The following is a 13,021-nucleotide window of genomic DNA, read 5'->3' on the forward strand; positions in this document are numbered from 1 at the left end:
AGAACATGGTGACAAATGTTTTGTTAAAAGTTTAAGGTGAACTGGAAAAGAATGTGTAGTCTCTGGTTTGGGATGTCCATGAACTCAGGCTTATTCAATTTTTCTATATTCTTACTCTTTTTTGTCTTCTTGAATTTTCAATTCCAGTGAAAGGTGGAGTCATTTATTGTGGAGTTTGCTAATTATTGAAGTTTTCCTTTTACTGCTACTTTTTTGTGTTTATATCCATCTGAGACCCTATTATTAGGTAAATGCACACAAGACCAGAATGTTTAACACTTCTCAATGAATTATTTCTCCTTAGGCAGTCATCCCTTTAGTCCCTAATAATTATTTCCGCCCTGAACCTGACTTTGTTCAACATTACCTTCTCTCCACTGGCTTCCTTTGGGGCAGTATTTGCCAGGTATGTTTCTTTTCATCTTTGTTAATTGGGGTTTGGTGGCAGACCACAGATCTATTCTAGCTATATAAGTTGATTTTTTAAAGAGATTTATTATCAGGTGAGGGTGAATTCCATAATCCAGGGAACAGAACAAATCCTAACTTCAAAATGCCTTATCCCCTACTCCAACCTGAGACCAAGTATCTGCTCCCAGGCTGTCTACACTGCAACTTTAAGCATCACCTGGCTTAACTCTTGGTTCTTGATGGCTCTTCAGAATTTCTTTGTTGGATACGAACCCATTCATGTATTTTGCTTTTGTTTCCTATAATTTTTTGGATTGTATTCCAAAAATTCTTTGCCTAAAGTAATGTTTAGAAACTTTTCACCCATGTTTTTCTATAGCAATTTTAGAGTTTCAGTTCTTACATTTTAAATGTTTAATCCATTTTGAGTTGAATCAAATGAGATGAGGGTCCAGTTTCATTCTCCAGCATGTGGATTTTCACTTTTTCAAACATCATTTTTTATAAGAGTATCCTTTTGCCACTGTGAATTCATGGCAATTTAATTCAAGATCAATTGAACATAAATGTGTGAACTTATTCAGGCTTTCTATTCTGTCCCTTTGGTCTGTATTTCTGTTTTCATGTCAATACCGTGCTGTTTTGATTACTGTTGCTCTGTAGTGTATTGAAATCTGTTGTGTGATGGTTCCAAATCTGGGCTTCTTTCTCAATATTGCTTTGCTATTCAGTGTTTGGTGTTTTCATACAAATTTTAAGCATCGCCTTTAGTATTTTTTCTAAACTCTGTGAAAAATGCTGTTGGAATTTGTATGGGGATTGCACTGAATCTATATATAGATAACTTTGGATAATATGGACATGTTAGCAGTGTTAATCCTCCTAGTCCATGAACATATCTTTCTACTACTGCATCTTCTTCAATTTCTTTGAGTAATGTTTTATAGTTCTCAGTATAAATATCTTTTAACTCCAGAGTTAAATTTATTCCCAATTTGTTGTTTTTATATTATTGTAAATGGGATTTGTTTTGTTAAGATGTTTTTGAGAGTTTATCATTAAATATAAAAATGTTCGATTTTCTTATGTTAAGTTTGTATGTTGCAACTTTACTGAATTTGTTTATTTTAACAGCTTTTTGGTGGGTGGAGTCTTCAGATTTTTATTTCTATACATAAGATCCTGTCATCTACAGACACAACTGCTTCTTCCTTTCAGACTGGGATGCCTAATTGCTCTGGTGAGGATTTCTAGTACTATATTGAATAGAAATGGTGAAAGTAAGAAAAGTGATCTTCTAAGAAAAGTGATCAGCTTTTTACTGTAGAGTATGATGCTAGCTGTTGGCTTGTCACACACAGACTTTATCATAAGTTACAATCCTTCTGTACTTACTTTTTTTTAATCAAAAGCATGTTGGATTTAGTCAGATGTGCTTTTTCTGTGCCTGTTGAGATGATTGTATGAAGGTACAACTTCATCTAATGTGATATTCCACATTAATTGATTTAAGTATATTGAGCCATCATTATATCCCACACATAAATCCAACTTGATCATGGTATATAATATTTTTAATGGGTTATTGAATTCTGTTTGCTAGGACTTCATTAAGGATTTTTGTTTCTGTGTTAAGCAGGGATACTGGCCTGTACTTTTCTTGTGGTATTTTCTGGCTTTGGTAAGAGAGTGATGCTTGCCTCACTTGCTTTACACTCTTGATCCTTCTGCTTCAACCTCCCAAGTAGTTGGGATTACAACTGTGTGCCACCATATCTGGCTGTTAGATTTTGGATCATTGATTCAATATTCTTATTTATAGTGGGCCTGTTCCAATTTTCTGCTTCTTAATGTTTCAGTCTTGATAAGCTGTATGTTTCTAGGAATTTATGCATTGTTCTAGGTTACCTGATTTTTGGTTCATAATAATCTCCTATGATCTTTTATATTTCTATAGTATCAGTTATAATATCTCCTTTTTTCCTTGATAATTTTGAGAGCTCTCTTTCTTTGTTAGAGGAGCTAAAAGATTTTTAATCTTGTTTTATCTTTTCAAACAACTGTTAGGTTTGTTTGTGTGTGTGCTGGTTACTGAACCCAGGGTGTTGAACATGCTATGCTAAGCATGTGCTCTATCATTGAGTCATGCTCAATCTTCTATTGATCTTTTCTCTTGTTTTTCTTGTCTCTATTTCTTTTTGTTTTTGTGGTAGTGGTGGGAGTGTTGAACCTAGAGCTTCATGCATACTAAGCTAGTGAACTACACCTTCAGCTATCTATGTTTCATTTATTTCTACTCTGATGTTTATAATTTCCTCCTTCCTGCTGACTTTGGTTTAGTTTGTATTTATTTTGTTAGTACCTTGAGCCATACATTAGGTTGTTTAAGATCTCCCCCCCCCCCAGGTAAGCATTCACCCTTAGAGCTTCTTTTGTTGCATCTCATAATTTTTTCTTTCTTTCTTTCTCTCCCTCTCCTTCTCCTCCCCTCCTCTCCTCTCCCCATCCCCCTCCCTCCCTCCCTCCTTCCTTCCTTCCTTCCTTCCTTCCTTCCTTCCTTCCTTCCTTCCTTCCTTCCTTCCTTCCTCCCTCTCCCTCTCCCTCTCCCTCCCCTGCCCCTCTCCTTCCTCCTTTTCCCTTCCTCTCTCCTTTTTTCTTATTTCCTTCTTTCTTTCCCACTGGGAGTGGAACCCAGGGCTTCATGTATTCTAGGCAAGTGCTCTACCACTGACGTACCCCTCTATTCCTTCGTCTCTATTACTTGATTTTCCTTTTCATTTTTCCTTTGACCCACTAGTTGTTTGGGACCATCTTGTTTAATTTCCACATGCTGGTGAATATTTCAATTTTCTTCTTGTAGTTCCTTATCATTGCATTTGGAAAAGCTACTTGCTGTCATTTAATGATTTCTCCTCTGAACTCTCTTGCATTGTTTCATACATGAGCTTTTGTGGGATACCTCATATCTAACCATACAGGTATTTAATTACTCTAGCACCTTTTGCTGAGAAGACTTTCTTACACTGGATTGCCTTTGCATGTTTATCAAAAATCATCTGGTGTATGTTGAGGTCTTCTTGAGTTCTCCATTCTGTTCTTTTGATCTGTATTTCTGTCTGTCCCTCAATTAGTATACTTATAAAATAAGTCTTAAGACTCGGTAGAGGGATTCTTCTCACTTCATTCTTTTTCAAGATTTTAAAAAGTTATTATAGGGCTTGTGCCTTTCCATATATATATTTTAGAATAATTTTGTCTATTTCTAATAAAAAATCTTTCTGGATTTTAATAGATCAGTTTGAAGAGAGTCGACTTTTTTTTTTTTTTTTTTTAATATTTGGGGAGAATTCTCCAGTGAAACTACCAAGGCCTAGAGATTTGTTTTTGAAAACTTCCGTTTCAACTACAGCTATAGGAATATTCAGGTTGTGTATTTCATCTACATTGAGTTTTTTCTTGTAGTAAACATATGTAACATTAAGTCTTCCATTATAAGTATATATTTCAGTGCAACCATCATCACTATATGTTTCCAGAATTTTTCATCACCCCAAACATGAACTCATTTAAAAACAAACAAAAATCCATGGACTGGGAGGTAGCTTAGCAGCAAAGTATTTGCCTTGCATTCACAGAGCCCTAAGTTTGATTCCCACTCCCTGCTCCCCAAAAAAAAGAAAGAAAGAAAGAAAAAATAATAATTCCACATTTCTTTTATCCTGATCCTCTGGTAACCTGTTTTACTTTCTGTCTTTAAGCATCTTCCCATTCTAGGTACATGCAAAAGGACAAATATTGTATGATTCTACTTATGTGAGATACCTAGCTAACTTCACTTAACATAATATTTTCAGGGTTTGTCTGTCATAGCATGTATCAGCATTTCATTCTTTTAAGGCTGAATAATATTTCATTGTATATGCCATGTTTTGTTTAACCATTCATATGTTGATATAAACTCGGATTCTTTCTACTTTTTAAATGTTGTAAATAATGCTGCTATAAACATTGGTGTGCAAGTGTCTGTTAGAGTCTCTACTTTGAGTTCATTTGTGTGTACACCTAGAAGTTGAATTGCTAGATCACATGGTAATTCTGTTTTTCATGTTTTAAGGAACTGCCAAAATGTTTTCCACATTGGCTGTACTATTTTTATATTCCCATAAGCAACATACTAAGTTTCCAATTCATGTCTTCATCAGCACTTGTTATTCTTTATTTTTAATTTTTTAAAATTTTGAAAATAGCTACCTTAATACATGTGAAGTGGGATCTCTTTGCATTTTTTTTTTTTTTTTGTGTGTGTGTGTGGTACTGGGGATTGAACCCAGGGGTGCTTATCCACTGAGCCACATCCCCACCTCTTTTTATATTTTATTTAGAGACAGGGTCTCGCTAAGTTGCTAAGGCTGGCTTTGAACTCACAATTCCCCTGCCTCAGCCCCCCTAGCTACTGGGATTACAGGCGTGCGCCACCATGCCCAGCCTCATTGCAGTTTTGATTTGCATTTTTGGAATCTCTATTGATGCTGAGCATCTTTTCATGTGTTTATTAGGCATTTTAATGTCTTCTTAAAAGAGTTATCTATTTAAATCCTTTTCCCATTTTTTAAAATCAGGTTGGTTGTTTTTTTTGTTGTTGTTGTTGTTGAGTTGTAGAAGTTTCTTACATAGTATGGATACTAATACTTTGTTATGTGTATGATTTGTAAGATTTTTTTAGCTCTCATATTTAGTCTTTGATCCTTTGAATTATTATTATTACTATTATTTGCAATGCTGAGGATTAAACCCAGAGGTGCTCTATCACTGACCTGCCTCTCTAGTCCTTTTCTTTCTTTTTTTTTTTTATTTTGAGGCAGGGTTTTGCTAAGTTGCTGAGACTGGCCTCAAACTTGTGATCTTCCTACCTCAGTCTCCCAAGTACCAGGGATTACAGGTGTGTGCCACCATGTCCAGCTTGAATTAATTTTTTTATATGATGGAACTTCATTCCTCATTCTTTTGCATGTGATGTCCAATCCCAGCACCATTTGTTAAAGACGGTCCTTCACTTATTGAATGAATGGTCTTCGCATCCTTGTTGTAAATATGTTAATAATATATGGTAGGGTTTATTTGGGGGCACTTTGTTCTCTTGCATTGGTCTGTGACAGTTCTTATATGTCTATACCATGCTGTTTTGATAGCTACAACTTTGTAGTGAGTTTTGAGATCAGGAACTGTGATTCTACCAACTATGTTCTCCTTTTTCTAGACTGTTCTTAACTATTTGGAATTCCTTGAGATTCCATATGGATTTTAGGATGGATTTGTCTTTGTCTGCAAAAAAAAAAAAATGCCATTGGAATTTTAACAGAAATTGCACTAAATTCATAGCTCATCTTGGGCAGTATGGTCATTTTAACAATATTAGTTTTCTGATCCATGAATATGGGATTTGATTGTGTTTTGATAGTTGGTAGTTTTTGTGACATTGGTAAATTTTTCCAAATTGTCAAATACATGAGCATAAAGTTGTTCATAGCATTCCATTTTCCTTTTTAATGGCTACAGTTTGTCATCAGAGTTTATTTCATTTTTCAGGTTAATGTGTTTTCTATAGTAAGACTATAGGTTTATCACTTAAATTTACTTTTTCAAATAACAACATTTTGGTTCATGACTTTCTATAAGTTTCCTATTTTCAATTTCATTGATTTCTTCTCTTGTGTTTACTATTTCTGTCTGATTGTTTTGCTTTTGTTTTTCTACTATCTCAGGTTAAGAACTTGGGTTATTGATTTTAGGTCTTCATCTCTAATTTAAGCATTTAGTGCTATAAACTTTCCTCTGAATATTTTTTAGCTGCATTCTCTATATTTTGATATGTTGTATTTTCATTTTCCCATAGTTCTCTGTATTTCTAAATTTCTCCTTGAGTCATTTTTTTGGCTCTTATTTTATTTAGAAGTATGTTGTTTAACTTCCAGTATTTATAGATTGTCTTCTCTCTTTTTTTTTCCTTTTTCTTCTTTGTATCTAGTTTGGATTCATATTGTCAGAGATACCTCTCTGTATAACTTTAATACTTTTAAGTTTGTTGAGGTTTTTATTTATTTATTTAGAAAGGGTCTTACTAAGTTGCCCAGACTGACCTCAAACTTGGATTTTCTTGTCTCAGCCTCCTGAGTAGCAGGAATTGCAGGCATGTACCACCACACCCACCGGAGGACCACAGTTAATCTGCCAACTCATTGATGCTCCCCCCCCCCCCAAAACATTGCTATTTCTCTCTCGTTGCTTGCTCTGGATGGCTCTGTCAGTGCCTTTCTCCACTATTACCTTCAATAACAGGAACAATTATGGCCTTCTCTTCTGAAGTGCAAGAGAAGAGAATGTTGGAAAATGCCATGCTGTGGAATTGATGTGAAAGAAGTCCATATTTTTAAAGGACCTGATTGCATCCAAAGACCTAATATTTCAGTAGTAACCACACTTATATAAAATTCTATGTATATGTTGTAACGACTTTTAGTTAATAAGACACTTCCATACTTCACAGGGAATGTTACATTGGTCCATCCATGGCAGTTGTCCTTGGTTTAGGTCTGGCTGGCATTGGTGGAAACCAGGGTGAGGAGCTCTCAGGGATCATGCTCAAATCTAGAACTTCCTGACCATGCAGTCATCTCCAGCAAATCTGAGCTAAAGTCCCAGCTCTCTCACTCACCTGGTCAGATGTGGGACTATATTCATCTCCCAGTACCCCCTTCCCCTGAAGAAAAGTGAACAGAATCCACCATTTCTAAACACGTTCCGTCTCTTTGGCATTCATCTCAATATGATTGTTTGGAGGTCTGAAGGTCCAAGGCAAGGGTACTCTATTGATGTTGTGACTCTCCCAAGGTATAGAGTAGTTGCATAAATGTGTGTTCCTTACTGTCCTCCCTCCCCCTTCTAGGGAGATGGGACCACCTCACCACCACCACAACCAGGAGGCCAGGAACAACGAGAGCTCCAGCAGGTTCTTCAGGTAACTGTCTGCCCTGAGGAGGGCAGTAAGGAGGGCCTTAGGGAGCCCCTTCAAGGATACTGTCCAAATGACCTGCTTGTAGTTTAACCAAAAGACTGTATTCTTGTCTTTTGGGGCCTCCTGAAGTAAATGATTTCGACTTGGCTGATGCTTTGGATGATCGAAATGACCCAGATGATAGCCGCAGGAAACCAAATGTAGCAGGAGGAGGTAAGTTCCAACTGACTGAAATCACAGGCCAACCCTGGAACAGTAGGTCATATCTATCAGTATTTACCATCTGAGTCCTTAAAGCTGAAATTGAACATGACCAACACAGAGTCCTACACATTAACATAAATAGCATATTTTAATGAGAAGTAACTATATTTGGCAAGAAAAAAACACCACTTAGTGAGAATAGTGGCATTATTTTACATTTTTGCAAATTTCTCTAATATCTGGCTTGATAGGAGACAACTGGATTCTCAAATGTAAATTTCAATTCAGTTGTGATATGTTGTGGATGAAATACATGAAGAAAATCCAGCCTCATACAGATAGGTAGCTGGAAAAAGGAAAACATCTTTATAGACTTTTCCACGTCAATATGGACATTCTTCTTCAGTAGCATACTAAAACTCAACTAGTAGTTGTTTATAGGTTAAGCACATTGTGGGAAACGTATCTTTGAGCTTTCCTCTCTCTGTTCCATTGAATCCCATGGGACTCTCTTGCCCTCTTAGTGGATCTTTTACCTATTTGTGGTTTTGTGACATTGCACATTGGTCACTTGGAAAACATTAATATTCTAAGATTTTTCCAGTTTCAAATAATGCCACACTTCATTATGCAAAACTCAAAGTAACATTTGTTAATATCACCACCTATGTCATTAGAAAAGGTCTTTGATAATTGAGAAGCTATTAAATCACAGTGATGGATATAGGTTTTTGAGAATCCTAAGTTTTAGTTGAAATCATATTCTTGGCAATAAATACCATCAGTAGCCTTTCTGAATTGTTGAACTCATTTCATTGATTTTCAAGAAAACATCAACTTGGTATAACTATAGTTGGTCCATCATTCATTCTATCCAATAAAAGTGGTCTCCTGTGACCCAAGCAGCTAAGACCTTAGAATTGGAGCAGTCACGCAGCTGCTTTTGTGAGAGAACTATAGTACTTCAAGTGCAACAGAAATGCCATAAGCATACTTTCCATTTCATCATGAAATATTCAAAGAGGTGTACTCAATGGTTGAACTATATGTAATTAATAACTGTTCTGCTTCCTGTATTAGTTTTCTATTACTCCCATCACAAATTTTCAGAAACTTAGTTAAAAAAAAAAAAGAAATAGCAAATGAAGATAATGCCCATTTGCCATCTTGAAATTTCCTTTAGTCAGTTAGGAAGCTGAGCTTTCTGTTCAGGGTTTCATAGAACTCCAATCAGGGTGTTGACCAGGGCTGGGGTCTCAAATTCCAACCTCATGTGGTTGCTAACAGTATATTTCCTTTCAGCTATTTGCTTCTTCAGGACCAGCAGGAGAAAGGCGGGGAGAGAGGGTTGAAAGGGAGAAGAGAGAGAAAGACTTGCATTTTTGCTTCTGATGTCTGAACTTGAGGGAAGATAAAACCTGCATTTAAGGGGTCACCTGATTAAGTCAGGCTCACCCAGTGTAATTTTCCTTTTGATTACTGTATCTTAATTATGTTTGCAAAATCCCTTTACCTTTGCAATGTAATATGACCTATGACCTAATCAAGGGAATGATATCCATCCACTTCATAGTCCCACTCACATTTGAAATGACTGGCTGTTATACAGGACATGTACACACCAGCAGTGGGAAGTCTTGGGGCCCTCTTGGAATTTTGTCTACCATCTTCATCAAGGGATTTTTTTGTGTGTGTGGTTCTGGGGATTCAACCCAGGACCTTGCACATACTAGGCAAGTACTATTCCACTAGGCCATGCCCACAGTGCCATCAAGGACATTCTCAAGTGGAACTGGCAGCATTTTCTATTAATATTAATTAATGTTAACTAATATGAGTTTCTTGTTGCTAAAAGTGTTTTGTCATTGAAATGTATATTTTATTTTTTTCTAGGTTTTTCAGACAAGGATCTTGAAGACGTATTAGGAGGTGGTGAATACAAACCTGATAAGAATAAAGGTAATAGTGTTGATTTGTTCAACTGTGTTCCTATTCTGGTTAAAAAGGTGCTTATGCAGCAACCAGGCTAATTGAGCCATTCTTACTCAGCTTCTGGGAAATGAGAGATAGTACCCAGATACCCCAGCTTGCAAGTTGGAGTTCCCTTGCAGTGACATGGGCCATGAAACTCAAAGTTGCCTGTAAAAGTCACTTTGGAAAAGCTACACATTTCTCCTGCTGCCCTTTGAGCCAAGGTGCCTCCTGGACTGACGCTTCCATGCTAGCAGTAGCCTGTTTTTGAGGCAGTGCTGAGTGTAGAATGACCAAGGACAGAACACATGTACAGAATGGCCTTCCCCAGAGAAAGCCTGCCCCTCCTGCTGTGCTTGAACCAAGGCTCATCCTGAAAAGGCTCCTAGCAAGTCACATATCTTTTTAAATACCTTTAGTGAAATAGTTTAAGACTCACAGGCAGTTGTAACACTACTTGAGGAGAATCCCTCCTTGTGCACCCTGTACCCTTCCCCCCCGAGGATAGGGTCATACAGAACCCAAGAACATTGTCCAAACCAGGAAATTGACATCTGTGCAATACTGTGAAGTCATGGACATACCTTGTTCAGATTTCCTGTGTGTGCATGTATATGTGTGTGTGTGTGTGTGTGTGTGTGTGTGTGTGTGTGTAGATCTGTGAAATTTTATCATGTGAATATTTGAGTCACTATCACCACAATCAGGAGGCAGAATGGTTCCATCATATTATCCTTGAATAGTCCCACCCTCCCCAAGGCACTATATTTTTCATCCCCCCCACAACTACCAATGATTTAAACCTTTTATCATAGTGTGTGTCAAATCTGATGCTAAGTATGGGGGGGGTGTCAGCCAGACTTGTTAATGTGGTGAAACAACTTAGTGTTATAACTTGTAGCTGTAACTTGCTATGTCTGCAACTTGTGGTTGTAATGTGTTGTGCAAGTAACTTGTGATCACGTTAGGATGGTGAGTGGAGTTGGTTGTTAACACTTTGGTTATAACTGATTGTGATGGCATGTTGTAGTAACAGGCTAGGGGTGTGACAAGATATGGGTGTAGCTGAGCCCTGAGATGCCTCACAGTCCTGACTGTGGTACTGACATTTGCTTCTTTCTTGCAAGAACAGTGTGTCTTTCATGTGGGAGCATTGTTCTTTCGTGATTCAGGTACTATCTTCAGAATTATCCTCAGAAATCCCTTTCCAGACAGTGTCATCTCTAGAAAAAAAACCCTAAGAGCCTCTAAATGAAACTCACAGGTGTCAGGAGAACATGGGACGTTTAAAGGGCAAACCCAGCAAATTAGCCAATTACTTCTGGGTGACAAATGGTATTTCCAGATGGGGAGATGAGGGCAGTAGTTGTGTGTGTAAGCATGCATGTGAGGGAAGGTCTGAATGGCATGTCAGGAGCTTTTCCTTATTAAAAGTAATTGTTTTAGCAAGGAAGAAGTGTAAGGAAATTCTTTAATTAGGTTCACATTGGAACTTCTCTTGTAACGAATAATCAATTGTTAGCTTTAGTTATATCCTCTGTCATTATGGGTGTCAGTAAAAGAAGATCAAGGGGTCCCACCAGAAAGGACAAGTGTGAAACTGAAACATGATTATGACAAGCATACAATTATCTTCTCAGACACTATCCTTTACACAAAAACATGTTCATGCTGGGAGCAAAGGTAAAGCCTCACATTTAAATAAATTATAAACTTCAGCATAAAGAGAACATCTATTAATGGATTTCCAGCCTCATGTCCCAGGGAATAGATTCAGCTATACTTTAGTGTGTTTGTGAAACAATATATTATCTGTTATGTATTTTTTCCTCATGAAACCTTTTCCCTGGCCCTTTAGGATGCCCATGTTTCATCTGGGTGAAAATGCCAGTCTTTTGTCAATAGGTCCTCTTACCTTGCCTAAGAGGGTGAGCCCTCCCCCTCCCCCTTCACTCCCTCCCTGCCTAGTCTGGACTGGGATTTTCCCCCATTTCTGTCGATAGCTTCTTTGGTATTCCCCTGTCATTTGTATCTGAGTGCATGTAAGAAGCTTCTCCCATTGTGTTTCCTAGTGACATACTGATGGTCTCAGCTTTATGTCATGTGTGACCTAGGTTCTTTGCCTGTAGCTGGCTGCCCTCTCTCTGTTTGCTCACATGGAGATCAGAAGGAGGATACGAGCTCTGTCATATGTCTTCTTATAAGGCCCTAACCCCATCATGAGAGGTCTATGCTCAGGACCTAATAACCACCCAAAGACCCCACCTCCTAACAGCATCACAGTGGATGTCAAGACTTTGGCATATGAATTTGTGAGGGGTATACAAACATGTGACACATAGCACTAAGTATGCACACATAGCTATGATTATTTTTAGGCTTAATTGTCTATAGTTATATTAACCTAAACATTACTTCATACTTACATCTACTTGAATATAGTGCCAAAAGGCTTATTTTGGTCTTGCTTGCTTGCTTATCTGTAACTTGCCTCTCTGATGGTGAGAACCTGACTTCTACCATCTGTCATCCTGTTCCTTTCTTGCTTAGTTCAGCTCTGCCTGTATATCAGTATAAGAATTCTCAGCCCATACCCCTTTGTTTCCCAGTTACTTAGACCATCTCCACCACCCCTATGCATTCAGTGTGGTTTTGCCATATGTTTATAATGGGTTAAATTCATTTGTCACTGTTGACATTCCATCCTGGGATTCCTCCACCCACTTAGTTCATGTTTTGTTTTGTTCTATTGTAAGTTCTTCTACACATTCCCTCTATAATCCTCAGTTATTCCTCCCTCCTTCAAGTCTTATCTGTCTTCTATTATTGTAACCACTGATCTGTTCACCATCTCTATAGCTATTTCTTTTCCAACATGCCGTGTCATTGCAATTGTATAGGATATAGCCTTTTCTGACTGGCTTCTTTCACTTAGCAGTATGCTAAGTTCATCCATATCTTTTCATAGCTTGTTTCATTTTAGTACTGAATAACAACCCATAGTAGAAATATACCACTATTTACTCATTCACCTCCAGCTGTTGGTGAATATGAATCAAGCTGCTTTAAACATTTACCCTACAAATTTTTGTGCAGGCGTAGGTTTTCAGCTTACTTGGATAAATAGCTTAGGTGCGTGCTTGCTGGTTCATATGGCAAGTCTATGTTTAACTTTGCAAGAAACTGCCAAGCTGTCCTCTAAAGTGACAGTATTACTGTGCATTCCCACCAGCAATGAATGAGAGTTCCTGTTGCTTCACATCTTTGTCAGTGATTGGTATTGTCAGTTTCTTTCTTTTTTTTTTTTAAATTCAGACATTCTAATAGGTGTGTATTGCGTTCTAGTGGTTTTCTTTTGCATCCCCTTACTGAAGGCAGAACCTCACACATACCAGGCAAATGTTTCACCACTGAATTACACCT

The 13,021-nt window shown here is 37.5% G+C and overlaps 1 protein-coding gene across 4 annotated transcripts in view; it reads left to right on the plus strand.

The window, feature by feature from the left end:
* Positions 1-13,021, plus strand: part of Cd99l2 (CD99 molecule like 2) — a 109,886-nt gene that overhangs the window by 68,889 nt on the left and 27,976 nt on the right. For all 4 annotated transcript variants that reach the window (XM_078034144.1, XM_021735406.3, XM_013364360.4 and 1 more), the window contains exons 4-6: positions 7,355-7,426; positions 7,553-7,636; positions 9,521-9,586. In XM_078034144.1, the coding sequence (XP_077890270.1) occupies positions 7,355-7,426; positions 7,553-7,636; positions 9,521-9,586 (222 nt within the window). The remainder of the gene's footprint in view (positions 1-7,354; positions 7,427-7,552; positions 7,637-9,520; positions 9,587-13,021) is intronic.

This window comes from Ictidomys tridecemlineatus, chromosome X (genome assembly GCF_052094955.1).
Source record: "Ictidomys tridecemlineatus isolate mIctTri1 chromosome X, mIctTri1.hap1, whole genome shotgun sequence".
Taxonomy (NCBI): Eukaryota; Metazoa; Chordata; class Mammalia; order Rodentia; family Sciuridae; genus Ictidomys; species Ictidomys tridecemlineatus.